The sequence below is a fragment of the Hyperolius riggenbachi genome, chromosome 1 (assembly GCF_040937935.1).
Source record: "Hyperolius riggenbachi isolate aHypRig1 chromosome 1, aHypRig1.pri, whole genome shotgun sequence".
Lineage (NCBI taxonomy): Eukaryota > Metazoa > Chordata > Amphibia > Anura > Hyperoliidae > Hyperolius > Hyperolius riggenbachi.
The window spans coordinates 543,938,501-543,956,997 of NC_090646.1; the positions used below are offsets into that span (position 1 = coordinate 543,938,501).

The 18,497-nt window shown below is 44.1% G+C and overlaps 1 protein-coding gene across 2 annotated transcripts in view; it reads right to left on the minus strand.

Moving 5' to 3' along the window:
* The window catches only part of DMXL1 (Dmx like 1), a 214,922-nt gene extending 196,683 nt beyond the window's left edge, over window positions 1–18,239 (minus strand). Inside the window, exon 1 of one of the 2 annotated variants that reach the window (XM_068247113.1) lies at window positions 17,871–18,239. In XM_068247113.1, the coding sequence (XP_068103214.1) occupies window positions 17,871–17,957 (87 nt within the window). In that variant the 5' untranslated portion in view covers window positions 17,958–18,239. The remainder of the gene's footprint in view (window positions 1–17,870) is intronic. The other variant, XM_068247117.1, reaches the window with a different exon arrangement.
* Window positions 18,240–18,497: the final 258 nt, after the last annotated feature.

An 18,497-nucleotide genomic window follows, 5' to 3' on the forward strand; every position in this document is an offset into this window, starting at 1 on the left:
TGAGCGTTCTCCAACGCAAGCTCTGATGTGAAAGAGCCCTAAGAAGTCTCCTTAACCGCTTCAGGACCACAGGTTTACCCCACTAGTGACCAGGCCAGTTTTTACAATTCAGAACACTGCAGCTTTAACAGTGTGCTGCAGAGCCATACAACTTCGCACACAAATGAATCTTGCCACCAACAGAGCTTTCTGTTGGTGGCATCTGATTGCTGCTGCAACTTTTTTTTTTTTGTATTAATTTAAATGTTTGGGGTTTTTTTAACCTCCCTGGCGGTATGATTATTTCCAGATTTAGGGTCTAAAAGAGTGCAATTTTTCCACAAGCTTTTAGACCCTAAGTGTAAGGAAAAAAAAAAATACCGCAAAGAGATCTGCAGCAGCTCCTGTATATAACGGGATTACCGCTCTGAGCTGGTTTCTGTCCCGAGCCTGACTCGAGATTACCGATAAGGAGGTTAAATTAAAATAGTAACCCCCCCGATGCAATCATAGGGATCGTCTCTCTTATGCTACGTACACACATGCGACAACGATCGTTCGTTAAGAACGACGAACGAACTTTTAATTGATGAAAGAACGACCTAAGTAAAGGTAGTTTTAAAATGTGTGTAACGATCTGATCGTTAGAACGAACGTTACATCACAGAAAGCAACTATTGCGCCTGCGCATAAAAATGAGAAGTTCCATGGAGAAATAGTGAAATGCGCATGTCAAGCCTAGTACGAACGATCGTTTCCAACGATGTACTACTTTTGCAAACGATCGTCGTTGGTTAAAATCCGCCGAGACAGAACTTTCTTTTGTAGCGATTTGGCTCGTTCGTCGTTTGCCTTAATAGTCGGTGGTTCGTTTTTTGTAACGATCGTCGTTGGTAAAGATCGGGGAACGATCGTTACAAACGACTATAGTCGCATGTGTGTACGCACCTTTAGGCATCACCCTATGAGAGACGATTGATTGTGAGCTGTCCCACCTGTACAGTGCTGTGCACAAGTTTTTCCAGACGTTTTCCAGACGTTTTTATTTTATTTTACAGCGACCATGGCTGGCAGGTTGTTTACATAGCAGAGCTTAGTAACTCAGCAGGTTTGCACGCGCCATCCCCGCTCATCTCTGCCCCAGGACTTGACACCGATCGCAATAGGCGGTCGGGAAGGGGTTAAAGAAGTATTGCACTGGCAATAACAATGAATTACATTTTTTATTGTTTACAATATTAATATATAAATGATCTAGTCAGTGTTTGCCCATTGTAAATTCCCTCCTCATCTGGATTTGCAGTTTGAAATTTATCACAGGTGACAACATTTTTAATCCTGTCAGGTGCAGCTCTGTAGGATGTTTGTTTACGGAGAAATCCGAAGCCAGTGAAAATAATACCTGGCCTGCCAGAATGCTCTGGGGAAAGAATTCCACATAGCTAAACAACCTAGGGCCTAGGCTGTGACATCACTGAGAGGACAGGGCTACATAATATACAGCAATATAGGAAATGTTTCTGATACTGAAACCAGGATAATTAATGTAAAAGTGGATGTCATGAATAATTTACTATGTTCTTTTACATGTCGCTACAGTTCCTCTTTAAAGTGTACCTGAGATGAATTAAAAGAAATCATTTATACTTACCTGGGGCTTCCTCTGGCTCCCTTTAGGCCATGGGCTCCCTCGTCATCTCCCTAGCTGCTCCACCGCGCTCCCATGACTGGGAGCATTCTGCGCCTGCGCAGTGTACAGGCACAGAACATTCCCAGCTGGGCATGGGCGACTGAACCAATATACCGGGACAGCCAGCAGTGGTTCAGAAAAGCCCTGGGAGATGGCAAGGAAGCCCCAGGCCTGAAGGGGGGTGGAGGAAGCCCCAAGTAAGTATACACGTTATCTTTTGATCCGTATATAGGTTTTATTTAAGCGAATGCTGGCCATATACAGTACTAACATGAAGTAATTTTTACATCAATTTACAGTAATAGGCACTAAGTGGAGAACAGGAATGGGCAATGAGATGGACATAAATTCGACCTGATGCAGAATTATGCAAATTCTGTATGCAGCTTAAAAATGAACCAACTGAATCCTGCCAAAGTGGCATCTGAATGCCCCATTCAGGCTGCATATCTGCATAATTACCATCCCAACTGGAGAACTCTGCAAATCCTGCTGCACCCACACTTCTGTACTGGCAGCCAAATGAATAGGCTGACAGTCACTAGAGAGGTGTAGCTGTGGAGGGAAGAGCAAACAACTCTTCCATTATCATAGTCACGGTTGAAGATTGGGATTAGAGATCAATGAGATGCAAATATCTCTTAACATTCAAATTTCATGCTGCATATAATTTGCATGGAATTTGAATTTTAGGAGAAAGTATTTTCATCTCTTTGATCATCCTTAATCGGGAAAAATAGGAGTGGGAAGAGGAAAAAAAAAAAGCTGCAGCTGTATATACGGAGGTGGCAACTGTTGAAGGAGGGAAAAAAAAACTACTGTATATTCTTCTGTAGCATAACATTTCATGTTTGGTCTAGACTAAAGCACTGAATGTAGAATGCTCAGAGTAGCTTGGACCAAGATATACAGTATGTTGGCTTGCTAAAGGAGCATTGCACAGAGAACATGAAAAAGAACAAGATCAACACAGATTGCAGCAGAGAGCAGCAGTGAAGTGTTAGCCCATTGCAGGTGCTTATACCAAACTCAGGTATATACACAATGTGAAATAATAAACAGTCTAGACAACAGTACATATACTTGTGCATTATGCAGTGACAATGAAATATAAGGCACAATACTCAGTGTTGTAACTGACCTATAAAAACTGGGCCAAAAGTGGAGGCTATTAATCAGTCATATTCACTGTGTATTTATATTTTTAGGAAAGGAAATGCAGGACCTCACTAATCACTGTGGAAACCTGTTTTAAAAATTACTGATGGCTATACAATCAGAACAGACATGGCATGGTGCATATATGGATGGAGAACACATACTTAAGGGCATGTTTTTATTATTGAACATAACATAGGGGAAGATTTGATTCTCCCAGTGAATGTTCAGAGCAAAGATACAGCAGTGACATGGTGACCAACGCAGGTGTTTACACCGAAAGCTATCTTTAGATGAATGCAGGCTGCAAAATAGGCAGGACAGAAAGCATCAGGTGGATGCTAAATACACAGCAATCATCTGCAAAACTGATACAAAGTTCTAGTTACCAGTAAATTATACAATGTGCAAAGAATGAATGAAATAGCACGTCACTGCACTCTGTACCACGGTTTCCTTGAAAATGGAAGCCGGGAACTGATCTAGCAGTACTCTCAGATTTCCCAGAGAATGAAAAAGGAGAACTGATTGTTTGCTCCAGGCAACTGCTCTGATTTCATAAATAAGCCCTTCAGTAAAGAGAATTAGCACCAACAGAAAATGGAGCAGGCACATCATTAATATAGAAGGCATGCAGAATAAATGCCATTATACCTGATAAGGGTATACAGCACCCGGTGTCAGCCCAGTGTGTAGTATAGACACTTAGAGATTGTAGAAAAATGTTATATATATATTATGTCAGGTGTACGGTCAGTACATTATATAGCTATTATATAGCTGCTCTGTAACTTGTTTGTCAGAGAATGTCATACAGTGTATGGGAAAGGTCATAAAAAACAAGTCTAGCAGGTGAAGTAGACTGCACCCAGTGCGACTGCTCTACGGCCAGTTTTGCTGGATACAGAAAATTAGTGCACAATGAGATGTTAATAACTCCAGCTTGTATGTAATTGGAACTAGGCCAATCAAAATGACCAAGCTCCAAACAGCATACAGTTTGCATTAGATTATGTGAGCCATAATACGGTAAGTTGCATCTCAAAGACCAGTTTTGCCCAGGAGTAACCATGTAATGCAAACCCCATATTTATGTACCCTTTGCTCACATGTAGGCTGGATGCCGTAAATTGCTAAGTGGAGGTAAATAACTAGCAATTGCTATTCCCCCCCCCCCCCCCCCCCCCCAAGTCTTCCAGTCCACACATATTATTGTAATTAGTGGCTGCTCAGGGGTCACAAATGTAGCATTTCAAAACTGACATTTAATGCCAGGTACATAGCAGGTCCCATCTGATTTCTGATCGATCTTCCATAGAAGTGAACGGAAGATCGATCGGCAATCAGATCGGACCTGTTGGAAATAGCCGATCTGACAGTGAACCTGTCAGAAAATTGTATCGTGTGTACCTAGCATGACATCTGGCAATGGTCAACCCACTGCTTATGTGCCAATACATGGTACAATTTTTTTCTTTTTTCGATTGGATAATTTTGTTTAATAATTGTTAGATTGAATATAAAGATTTTTCCAACATGTCCAATTGGATTTTTATTGGGGGAAAAAAAACAAAACAAAAAAAAACGGTATAATCGTTCATTTTCCTTGATCAGAAAAAACATTTTCTTTTTGATTTATTCAATTGATTTGGTCGAATCATGGGGAGAATCAAACGTTTTTAGTGCACCGTGTGTGGGCACCATTAGACTGGCATAAATTTCTATATTGTGCTGATTAAACATTCCCACAGCCACCTGCCAAGTGATGCCAAAAACATGATAGCAGTGAAGAAGCAGTGAATTACTGTCGGCATGAACATAGCGCTTCTGCATCACTGCTGTGCCAGTTATCTGTCAGTGCTGTATAAAAAGTCTGATTGTTCTATACAATTGAGTATCTAGTATAGAGCCTGTGCCACTATAACCAGAATCTTTGCGGTGGATCACAGTACCATGGGTTCAGTAAGAATATTAAGCAGATGGCTCATAGGACAAGTCAGAAGACACTGTATACTAATGTGACATCAGAAATCCCACAGATATTAATATGGTGTTTAGTCTCTCCCAGTGCCTGCCAGCGTGAGCTGTAGCTACAAAGTGCAGAAAAACAACATCTGGAATACTTCCTTTGGAGATCGTTTGTTTTTGTACACAAAATATCCTACACCCCTGGTCACAGCCTCCTGTACTGCTGTCACTGAACCACTTGTTAAGCGGGAAGCAGAGTGGCAATATAAGTTTTGATTATAGACGTGTGTCAGTACATGTCAGTTAGACTGCGGACTGATGCAGGTTAAGTGTGGGGATGTAGAAGCAGATCGCATCACCCGCATGAATAAATGCAAGGAAAAAGGCCCTCTGTGCAAATATAGTTGGGCAACCCATGGACTATATGCAGGACAAGTCAGGCGAATGTTGCATAGGGAGCACCCACTGGCATAATATTATATTGACACTATACCAGACAAAACAAATAAAAGCACAGAAATGTTCTATTAACTAGCAAGGTGAAATTGTCTCTCTTTCCAGCTATGCAAGAATGCTGGGACATCGGGTAAAATATATAAAAAAAAAAATGGAATGTGATGATTAGCATATCATTCAACCTTATATTTAACTCCTTTAGACTGTAAGCTTGCAAGGGCAGGGATCTCTCCCCCGTTTGTCTTGGAATTCATTATTCATTTTATTCATCATGTAACTTTTGTCACTGTCATTACCAATTCTGTATTTTGTATATTGGTGTATTCCATGTGTCTGTATTATTATGTACCTCATGTTTGTTTCTTACTTTGTGCAGCTCCACAGAATAAGTTGGAGATTTATAAATCAATAAATTATAAATTAAAAAGAAACCATTGAAACAGAAATGTGAAATGAAGTTGGACATCTAACAACTAGGTTAGTAACATGATTAAGAGCTCTTTCCCACTAAAACTTTGCGCTAGATGTGGCGTTAAAGGAGTCATCAGGCAAAGTATAGTAAAATGAGTGGTACTTACCGGGGGCTTCCTCCAGCTCCAAGATCCCAGGATGTCCCTTGCCGCAGCTCTGGCCGCAGCTCCGACCCGGTCCCCGGCGATGACGTCAGGGCGACCTCCAGAACTACTGCACCTGCGCAGTCCGCTCCGGCCCACGTGGCGGTGATTGACAGCGCCGCTCACGCAGGCACAGTACAGAGCGACCTGGAGGTCGCTCTGACGTCATCGCCGGGGACTGGGACGGACCTGCGGCAAACGGCTGCGGGGAGAGCTGCGGCAAGGGACATCCTGGGAGCTTGGAGCTGGAGGAAGCTCCCGGTAAGTACCACTCATTTTACTATACTTTGCCTGATGACTCCTTTAAGGTCGCATAACATGCCCCTAATGCAACGCATGTGAGCTTTGAAGTTGGACGTTAGAGTTGTGTTATGCGTCTCTTGATGCGTACTTTTTGATGCATACTATCGGACGAAAACGTCACATTCATTTACCGTGCAGCGTTATACTCACAACGTGGGCACTGTGAACAGCCCATTGATCTTTCAGTGCTGTGAGTTGGGCTGCGTTACAGGCTGCTCTAACGTTCGCCTGTAACATCCCACTGTGAAAGCAGCCTAAAGGTAATATGAAATGAGATGGATATTCAGGCTGATATATGCATTTCCTTTTAAAACCATGCAGATATTTTCTAATACTTTTAGTTGTAGACCCTGAACAAGCATGCAGATCAGATATTTCTGTCCAAATCCAAGTACACACATCCAATTTGATTGGCCAATGGCTGGCCAATTTTACCACCTCCATGTAATATGTGGACCAAGGAATAATATGTGCAGATTGTGGTGGTAAAATTGGCCAGTCATTGGATTGGATGTGTACATGCTCCTAAAGCATAAATGTCAAACTCCGGCCTGCAGACCAAATCTGTCCCTCAGAGCTATTAAATCTGGCCCTCAAGGTTTCCCCACTTTGCATTATGTTTGGCTTACTCTAGACCACCAGGGAAGCTATATTGGGAGGTGAAGCCCTAGAACATCAGGGAAGCCAAATGGGGGAGGTAGGGGACAGCACTAAACACTAAGGAACTGTATAGGGACAGGTCAGGACCACTACATACCAGGGAACTGTATAGGGTGGAAGACCACTAGACTCCAGGGAACTGTATAGGGGTTAAGAGGGGGGCCATTAGACAACAGGTAACTTTATAAGGTGGCCAGTAGACATTGAGGTTGGCCCACGACTAGGTCTCAGGGCCCATTCACACTTGTTGATTGCAAAACGCTAGCGCTTTTGCTAGCGTTTTGCTATGGCGATTTTGCACGATTAACACGAAAAAAATTGGCATTCACGCTTGCCGATTTTTCCCACAATCGCGTTAACGCTTCTATTGCACTGAAACGTGATCGCCGGGAAATCGCCTGAAAATGGTGCAGGCTATGCATTTGCATTTAGTGTTTTTGGGTGATCTGCGGCGATCAACCCAAATCGTCCAAGAACGGGCCCATAGGGTTTCATTGCACTAGCGCTTCGCTCTGAGCTCAGGTCCACTTTTAGTGCATTTTCCTATTGAGGTAAAAGCTCTGTAGACTGTTGGCAAGAACAAATGCAAAAGCTAAAACTAAGTATGTTTCGCATAGTACAAGTGTGACCTCAGCTGATTCAGAGGATCTGGAGAAATCTTTATTGCAAAAATATGGCTGAAAGCCAATATCAGATGACAATTATTTCTGAATCCCCACACGATTCTGTAGTAGAAGTTACTGCATGGACTCAGGAACACATAAATGCACTAAATGTCTGTAATCTACAAATGAAGGATTAAAGGACAGGTCCGAGCAAACAGAAAAAAACCCCAGTATCTACTTACCGTACCTGGGGCTTCCTCCAGCCCCTGGCAGCCTATCTGTCCCTCGCCGAAGCTCAGGTGTCCCCAGATCCCCTCCGTTGAAGTTGCCGACCTCGCCAGGTCAGCATCTACTGAGTTGATTGCACTCACATAGCCTGGAGCGTTCTGCGCTGACACAGAAGTACTGCGCCTGTGTAGAACGATCCTGGTTAAGGAAGCACTGTCGCGAGCGAAGCGGCCGCATGCTTGCGCAGACGCAGTAGGCATCTGCAACTGAGGTGATCCTGGGACACCAGAGCTGTGGCGAGGGACGTATAGGCTGCCAGGGGCTGGAGGAAGCTCCGGGTATGTAAATCCTGTTTGTTTTTTTTGTTTTTTGCTCGCATCTGTCCTTTAAAGAGACTCTGAAGCGAGAATAAATCTCGCTTCAGAGCTCATAGTTAGCAGGGGCACGTGTGCCCCTGCTAAACCCCCGCATACGCGCCGCTAAACGGGGGTCCCTTCACCCCCAAACCCCCCACTGCGACACTTGGTCGCAGGCTTGGTCGCTCCTGGAGGCAGGAGTGAAGGAAGACAGAGGGGCGGGGGAGAGGCGGAGATACGCGCTGACAGACGCGCGTGGGGCAGGGTTGCAGCGGTTAGCCCTGCCCCAACCAGGAAGCGCTCCCCCGCTGCACGGAGGGGGATTTGGGGGTCAAGGGACCCCCGTTAAGCCGCGGGATAGCGGCGGTTTAGCAGGAGCACACGTGCCCTGCTATATATGAGGTCTGAAGCGAGATTTATTCTCGCTTCAGACTCTCTTTAAGTTCTAGAAAGCAAAAAAGAAATCATGATAATTCAATGTTTTACACTGATGTAAAACATAACATTGCACAGTGATTCTGACAGAAACTGGTAGATGGGAGAGTCAGTATTTGCGGCCAGTCTCTGCATTAGTTCAGGTACAGAAAATAAGTAAAGCGAGGTTAGGATTTCTCTCATGACAACTCTACCCCTAACATAGTAATAATAAATAATAATAATAATAATAACAGTATTTGTATAGCGCCTTTCTCCTGTCGGACTCAAAGCGCTTGCGAGGCAGCCACTAGAGCACACTCAGTAGGCAGTAGCAGTGTTAAGGAGACTTGCCCAAGAAACTCCTTACTGAATAGGTGCTGGCTTACTGAACAGGCAGAGCCGAGATTTGAACCCAGGTCTCCTGTGTCAGAGGCAGAGCCCTTAACCATTACACTAACAGAAAATACTGTGCCAAGAAAAATAGCAGTTTGTAATGTCAGTTTGTAATTATTATTAGCTAGCTACAGTTAGAAATGGAAAGATGTTTTAAAGGTCCACTATCGCAAAAAAGTTAAGCAGTTAAAATCTGACAGAACAGACTGGTCCATCTCCTCATGGGGGATTCTCTGAATCTACAGAGCATTTTCTGAATGGCAGTTGCTAAGTCTAACTGCCAAAATAGTGTGCATGTGAGTAGGGAGGTTGGCTGATATCTTAGTATTTTGGCAGTTACACTGCCATTCAGGAAAGGCCTGCACAGTACAGCCTGGAGGACAACCGATGATGTCAGCACAACCACGTGAGACGCACGTTGGAGCGCACAAGAGCCCGACCTGATAGCCGGCCTGGCCAGGTCGGGTGAGCCACAGGAGAAGACCGGAAGCCTCCAGAGCGGCGTCGAGGGCACGTCGTGCCTGCCACGGGCTGGAAGAAGCCCCAGGTAAGTGGATTTTTTTTTTCTTAAAGTACTCCGTGGAACTTCCCTTTAAAAGGACCACTCCAGATGGTCTGCTGTGGTCTGGCTGGAGCCCAGAGCAGATGTGTTACCTCCATAGGCTATATGGGGAATGCATCTGCCTGCTCCAGATTATCGCAAACTGCAAAGAGGTGCAGCCCACTTACCGTAATGGATCAATGACAGACTGACAAGTGTGAACGGCTTCTATATATAAAATAGGAGCCATTCACGTTAAGTTTTGTGATGCTGGAAAAATGGACAAAAAAAAAATATGTCTGTTTTACTCTCAAGAGAGAATGCAGCCTTATGCCCATATATTTTGTTGCACTGCTGACGTGCTGATGTGAATGTCCTACTACAATATAATTGCCTTTGCCCTTTAAAGGACCACTAATGCAAAAGAAGCAGGCAGTTAAAATCTGACAGAACAGACAGGTTTTGGGCTAGTCCATCTCCTCATAGGGTTTTCTTTGTTTTTAACAGCATTTCCTGAACAGCAGTTTAACTGCCAAAATAGTAAGATACCAGCCAGCCTCCCGACTCACTTGCACACTATTTTGTCATTTAGACTTTGCAATACTGTTCAGGAAATGCTGTTGAAAATAAAGAAAACCCTGAGAATCCCCCATGATTTTAACTGCCTATTTTTTATTTATTTTTTGCGAAAGTGGTCCTTTAATAACATTAAGATTGAAAAAAAAAAAAAGTGTGCAGGGTCTATGTCTGTGGCAGTTATTTATTTTAACTAAAGTGGAACTACCCTTTTAGGGTACTTGTACACTTGTGCGCTGCTGTAGCTGTGCAATTTAGAACAATCGCAGAGCAGCCGAAAAGTCGCAGCAAGCATTATAGCCATGATGGAATTGAAAAAAAACAGAAAGTTTACCAGACTACCAGACTGCAACGGAAGCGAACAGATCCAATGTTAACCAATGGATCCGTTCACATTGGTCTGTTCAAACTGATCTGGTCGGCTCGTTCAGCAAGTTTGGGTCTGCAGCTATTTTCCCGGATAAGTCGCACTGAACGCTCGCTAACGGAATGGAGTGTCACAGCTGGAAAACAAATGCCTTTAAAGGACAACTGTAAGCAGAGGGATATGGACGCTGACACATTTAAACAAGACCAGTTGCCTAGCTATCCGGCTGACCCTCTGCCTTTAATACATTTAGCCATAGACCCTGAACAAGCATGTAGTAAATCAGGCATTTCTGATGTGCGTTCAGACAAAATTAGCTGCATGCTTGTTTCAGGTGTGATTCAGGCACTACTGCAGCCAAATAGACCAGCAGGGCTGCCAGGCAACTGGTATTGCTTAAAAAGTAAATAAATATGGTAGCCTCCATATCCCTCTCCTTACAGTTGTCCTATAAAAGCGTATCCATTCCACGGATTAGTTTTCCATCCATGCAAGTGTAAACCAGCCTTTAGGCTCAGTTTACAGCTGCAGCAAACGGCCCACGTGGACCAGCAGGAGTGGACAGTGCAGCGTCCGATTTAATGGTCCGCTGTGGTCTGGCTGGAGCCCAGAGCAGATGTGTTACCTCCATAGGCTATATGGGGAATGCATCTGCCTGCTCGAGATTATCGCAAACTGCAAAGAGGTGCAGCCCGCTTACCGTAATGGATCAATGACAGACTGACAAGTGTGAACGGCTTCTATATATAAAATAGAAGCCATTCAAGTTAAGTTTTGGGATGCTGGAAAAATGAACAAAAAAAAAGTCTGTTTTACTCTCAAGAGAGAATGCAGCCTTATGCCCATATATTTTGTTGCACTGCTGACGTGCTGATGTGAATGTCCTATTACAATATAATTGCCTTTGCCCTGTAATTGCATTGTTCTAAACAACATGTCAGTGTGAAAGTATCCTTAAGGCCTCATTAACACTGGAGCGTTTTACTAGCCATTTCACCAGCCTTTTCAATTGTTGGCAATCACTAGCAGTTTAAAAATGTGCTACTGCAATGTGATGTGTATTGCAGTGTTAACACTTATAGATCACTGGCGATTTGCAGAAGTCACAAAAGCTCTGCATGCAGCTTGTCTTTGTGATTTTGGAGTGACTGCGTTAAACTTTCAGTGTTATAGAATCGCAAAATGCAATCGCTCCAAAATCACTTTCCTGTACAGTGGGAAAAATATCGCTTTGCAAAACGCTAGTGATTTTGCGACTCCTAGTGTGAAGGAACATCAAAAGAATCAACAAAAGTATACGGATGGACAGACAGTTGATTGACAAACACTGTCTATCAATGTTATCTATTAGGCTCAAATTTTCACTTTCACACAATCAAGCTCTGATGCAAACCGACATCCAACACTGTTTTCATTGATAAAAGAAACATATCGAGGAATATGTGGATTGAAGTGGATGTTTTGATAAAATGTTTTCTACATTCAGTCCTGGTATTTTAATAATAGCTCGTAGGCAGAGTGTAGAGGGAGCATCTTACACAACTCGTCAATCTACAATCCAGTAGATGAAAGCCATTGTTGCATTTCTTCTGTAGCAGGATTTGCTGGCAAGAGTGTAATATAGTGTGCAAAGCCTGTCACGCAAAACTTGTCAGAGTGATGTCAACAGAACTAACTGCTTTGCAGCAGGTCAGTTAAGGTGGGCATACACTTATGGATTTGCAGCAGATTCGACCATCAGATAGATTTCTGTCAGATGCCTGTCAACTCGAATCTGACAGGAAACTATCTGAAGTGTGCCACACACTAGGAACAGATTTCCAAGAGATTTCATAATGAAATCTATTGGAAATCGATCTAAATGCATTTTTGGACCATTAAGGGGCCCATACACTGGTCGATTTCAGCTATGGATCGATTCAATCGATGCGGCAGATTTCGATCGATTTGATCTATCTGACAGGATGGAAAATCTAGGTTGATCTGCTGCTGGCAACAGATCGATGGCCCATAGAGCATTGGATCTAATTGTCCAATAATGCATTTCGATCGATTTCAAATAGATTTCATTCTGAAATCTATTGGAAATCGGTTCCTAGTGTGTGGTACACATCAGATAGATTCCTGTCAGATTCGACTTGACAGGCATCTGACAGAAATGTATCTGATGGTCGAATCTGCTGCAAATGTATAAGTGTCTGGGCACCTTTAGATCCAATGAAACTCTATGGACAATCGATCTGCTGCCAGCTGCATATCGAACTAGACTTTCCACCCTGACCATTTTACTGTCTATAGCTCAAACGGAGCGTCAAGAGAATGTCATACAGAACATATCAGACGACTGTCCAGTAGAATGCAGGCATTCACTGCGCTACAGATTATAAATGGTTTAGAGACTCAGGCGGAAGTCAAGAAGAGAACACATTTTTACTTCAACTCTGCTACCGTATATACAGTAGAATCTCTTTATAGTAAACTCTGATATAGTAAACCTCAGGATATAAACTCAGTTCTGTATAAATATACAATGTATGACCAATTCTTATATAGTAAACTTCTGATATGGTAAACTACTTTTCCTGGTCCCTTGGAGTGTACTATAAAGGGATTTTACTGTATTGGTTTAGTTGGATATGGCTCATACAGTATCAGAACATATCATTAAGCGCACTAAAAAGCACTAACACAGGCTGCAATGTAATAGGTTTTGATTGCAATACAGTACGTTGAGAATGTCATGCATAACAGGTCAAGCGGAAGCCAGTTCTCAGTGCTTACAATATCTGAAGAATGTTTTGCTTGAAATAGATAATACAGAGCACAGGAAACCGCATACAAAAGTTGTCCGTTATACGTACTGTAGCTCATAATGCAGATAATATAGCATTGAGAGTATGTTATCAGGGCGTATCAAGTTCCTGGGCAACACACTCCATATAGTGATGGTCTGCTTTTTTGTGTTTACATTGAAGAGTGTGGTGTTTCTAGTTTTTGTTGCATACACACTGCACAGAGTGCAGGGGTACCAAACAGAGCATGAGAGGTTGTAAGTATAATAAGACACCACCTAGTACAACTACTGCTGTGTGTACATTGCACCAGGAGCAGGTGTTATACAAAACAAGTCCGCAAATATCATCCCCTGCCTGACTGTTGTGTAGCAGTTTTTTGTTGTATATACACTGTACAGAGGGGTACTAAAAAACATTAGAAGTTGAAGGAATAATAAAACAACAACTCATATAACTACTGCTGCATATACATTACACCGAATGCAGGTGTTGCTTTACAAAAGAGGTCCATAAATATCATCTGCGCCTGTTATGTAGCAGTTCTTGTCATATAAACATTTCACAGAGTTCCGGGGGAGCTATGTAGGATATCTTAGGTTTGTGCAGCAGATTAAACAGTCCTAGCTGCTGTAAAAGTTTCTGTTGATTATGCAATATACAGGGATGCTGAAATACCCCACATGGTAGCAGAAATAACAACATAGCGCACCTTAGGGCACTAATCTACTTTAGATGTCCTAACAGGAAACCTCACATGGAACAGTTCTCCAATCAGAGTACCTTCTTACAGCACAAAGAGTTGTGATTGGCCAAATAGTGTGGGTGTAGTTTACTACAAGCTATTGCAAACCTAGCAGTTTGAGAAGGTGCTGCCCATCCAATTATGTTAGCTGAATTTCTCTATGAAATTTTCTGCTGGGCCCCCTAAAATAGACCAGCGCCCTCTTTAGTTGGTTATACATTGCAAAAAGAATGCTGGTGTTGCTATATAGTACATGGTAGCAGATTATGCTGTGTAGCAGTACATACATACATACATACATACATACATACATACAGTACAGGTATCACTATACAGAAAATGTCAGCAGAAAGTGCAGCACCCAGACACTGCTTTGTTGCAGTATAAAAATGTCACATGTGTAAAAGTGTTGCTACACAAGACAAGCCAGTAGAGAGGAAAGCAGATATCAGGCAGTACCCGGCTACTGCAGTGTAGCTGTATATCCAAGGCACATAGTTGCTATAGAATACATGCCAGTAGAAAGGCCAGCAGACCAAGCAGTGTTTGGCTGCTACTGTGTAGCAATATAAACAAGGCACAGTGCAGGTGTGTACAGGACAAATCAGCAAACATCAGGCTGTGCACAGCTGGTGGGCAGTACTATATGCAAGCAAATGTCAGATCATGCACAAGGCAAACCTAAGCAAATGCCCAGGGCTTGGATAGAGCCTAGGGGCCTGGTGGATACTAGCCCCCACCAAAACTTACTAGAAAAATCTAAATGACCATCAGCGTTGGGCAAAAACTGCAATCTTGCCTAGAGCCGCATTTCATCTTAAAGGCCAACTGAAGCGAGAGGGATATGAAGGCTGCTATATGTATTTCGTTTCAATATTTTTAGGCACAGATCCTGATCAAACATATGCAGATCAGGTGTTTCTGACATTTATGTCAGATCTGTCTGGATAAGCTCCATGCTTGTTTCTGGTGTTATTCAGACACTACTGCAGCCACATAGATCAGCAGGACTTCCAGGCCACTGGTATTGTTTAAAAATAAATAAATATGGTAGCCGCCCTCCATATTCTTCTCCCCACTAGTCTACTTTAGGGGGCCCAGCAGGAAACTTTATAGGGAACAGATTTCAAATCAAAGCATTGTGATTCACGGAATAATGTGGGCATAGTTTACTACAACCTATGGGAAACCTAGCAGTTCAAGATGGTGCAGTCCACCTAATTGTGTTAGCTGAATTTCTCTATGAGGTTTCCTGCAGGGTCCCCTAAAGTACATTAGCACCTTCTTCTCAGTTCAACCGCCCTTTAATCAATTTCTGTATGCAAGGCACAGTGCAAGTGCTGCTATAGAAGACATGGCAGAGCTGCTGTGTAATAATATATACAAGGCACATGGCACAGGTGTCAATGTACTATGCATTAGTACAAGTGTTGCGGTGTAGTAATATATACAAGGCACACAGCAGAGGTGTCAATATACTATCCATCAGTACATGCAAGGCACAGTACAAGTGCTGCTATACCAGACATGCCAGTGCTGTTGTGTAATATATACAAGGCACACAGCACAGGAGTCAATGTCCTATGCATCAGTGCAAGTGCTGCTAAAGAAGATGTGCCAGTGCTGCTGTGTAATAATATATACAAGGCACATGGCACAGGTGTCAATGTACTATGCATTAGTACAAGTGCTGGTATAGAAGACATGCCAGTGCTGCTGTGTAGTAATATATATATATATATATATATATATTTATATATATATATATATATATATATATATATATATATATATAAGGCACCCAGTACAGGTGTCAATGTACTATGCATTAGTACAAGTGTTGCGGTGTAGTAATATATACAAGGCACACAGCAGAGGTGTCAATATACTATCCATCAGTACATGCAAGGCCCAGTACAAGTGCTGCTATACCAGACATGCCAGTGCTGTTGTGTAATATATACAAGGCACACAGCACAGGAGTCAATGTCCTATGCATCAGTACAAGTGCTGCTAAAGAAGATGTGCCAGTGCTGCTGTGTAATAATATATACAAGGCACATGGCACAGGAGTCAATGTACTATGCATTAGTACAAGTGCTGGTATAGAAGACATGCCAGTGCTGCTGTGTAGTAATATATATAAGGCACCCAGTACAGGTGTCAATGTACTATGCATCAGTACATGTAAGGCACAGTACAAGTGCTGCTATAGAAGACATGCCAATGCTGCTGTGTAGTAATATAATGTATATAAGGCACACGGTGCAGGTGTCAATGTACTATGCATCAGTACAGGCAAGGCACAATACAAGTGCTGCTATAGAAGACATGGCAGTGCTGCTGTGTAGTGATATATAAGGCACACAGTACAGGTGTCAATGTACTATGCATCAGTTCATATTCAGGGCATCAGTAGAAAGGGCAGCAGGTTACAATACAAGGGCTGCCATACAGAGCATCATTAGACAGGACAGCAGGTTACAGTACAAGTGCTGCCATACAGGGCATCAGTAGATGGGGCAGCAGGTTACAGTACAAGTGCTGCCATACAGGGCATCAGAACACAGGGAAGCAGGTTACAGTACAAGTCCTGTCATAGAGGGCATCAGTAGATGGGGCAGCAGGTTACAGTACAAGTCCTGCCATACAGGGCATCAGTAGACGGGGCAGCAGATTACAGTACAAGTGCTGCCATACAGGGCATCAGTAGATGGGGCAGCAGATTACAGTACAAGTGCTGCCATACAGGGCATCAGTACACAGGGCAGCAGATTACAGTACAAGTCCTGCCATACAGGGCATCAGTAGATGGGGCAGCAGGTTACAGTACAAGTGCTGCCATACAGGGCATCAGTAGATGGGGCAGCAGATTACAGTACAAGTGCTGCCATACAGGGCATCAGTAGATGGGGCAGCACGTTACAGTATAAGTCCTGCCATACAGAGCATTGGTAGATGGGGCAGCAGATTACAGTACAAGTCCTGCCATACAGGGCATCAGTAGATGGGGCAGCAGGTTACAGTACAAGTCCTGCCATGCAGAGCATTGGTAGATGGGGCAGCACGTTACAGTACAAGTCCTGCCATACAGGGCATCAGTAGATGGGGCAGCAGGTTAGGCAGTACAAGTCCTGCCATACAGGGCATCAGTAGATGGGGCAGCAGGTTACAGTACAAGTCCTGCCATACAGGGCATCAGTACACAGGGCAGCAGATTACAGTACAAGTGCTGCCATACAGGGCATCAGTACACAGGGCGCGTACATTTGAATACGGCGCTGGTAGACTTGGGCGCAGGATCCAGCTGTTAAATGGCTGGTCCTGCTTCTGCACAAGTCCGGGGCGTTTTAATTACTATTCCCCCTCCAGGCCGCCATGGATAGTGGGGGAATGAAATAATTCGGCTTCCAGCGATTGCTGGAGGCCGAATTATTGTGTTTTTTAAACAACTTCGGCTCCGTCTTCTGACGGAGCCGACCTTCCTCACTGAGCGCCGCTATAGACTGATTCCCATTACAGTCTATGGCGGCGCTGGCTGCGCCCAAAGCTAGCAGCGCTGAAAAGCACTGCTCCGCACAGGGCAGCAGATTACAGTACAAGTGCTGCCATACAGAGCATCAGTACACAGGGCAGCAGATTACAGTACAAGTCCTGCCATACAGGGCAGCAGTAGATGGGGCAGCAGGTTACAGTACAAGTCCTGCCATACAGAGCATTGGTAGATGGGGCAGCAGGTTACAGTACAAGTGCTGCCATACAGGGCATCAGTACACAGGGCAGCAGATTACAGTACAAGTGCTGCCATACAGGGCATCAGTACACAGGGCAGCAGATTACAGTACAAGTGCTGCCATACAGGGCATCAGTACACAGGGCAGCAGATTACAGTACAAGTCCTGCCATACAGAGCATCAGTAGATGGGGCAGCAGGTTACAGTACAAGTCTTGCCATACAGGGCATGAGTAGATGGGGCAGCAGGTTAGGCAGTACTGTGTAGCGCAGGTGGGACTCCGCTTACCGTGATAGGTTGCTCCTGCAGGCTCCCCACAGAGAAGCAGTTATCCCCCGGGTTGACGGCTCCTGTCAGCACCTGGTGCAGATTCATGGTCCAGCGGCCGCATAGAGCCCGGCCGGCGCTCGGCTGGCTGACACAGTATCAGGACGACATTAGGCACTGGCTAGTCACACACCTATACAGAACAGTCCGCGGACAACGCGATATAGGAACCCAGAGGACAAACTGCAGGAAGAACCCAGCAGCGAGTGACGTGCCCTGCTACAGAGCAGTGGGAAGTAGACTCCAGCCAGTGAGGTAACTAGCTCACTCCACACTGCGCATGCGTCTAGCCCCCACCGCACCTCCGCTGCCGTCATCAGATCGCGAACTGTGCTGTGCGCAGCATCGGACTGGGGCTCCAGCACTGACAGCACTGGAGGAGACCAGGGCGTTCCAAACGCGGCCACTGATTGGATGGACTGCAGAGAGCTGGGCAGAGTTCAATGCTACGTAGGCTATTTCGCACGGGATCTGCGCAAATCAGGCACGCGCTAGTCACAAGTTGTATTTTGCTGAGGAAGAGAAGGAAAAGATGTGCGGTTATTAATGATGAATAGAAAATGCTGATGTAACGATTTGCCGGTTTAC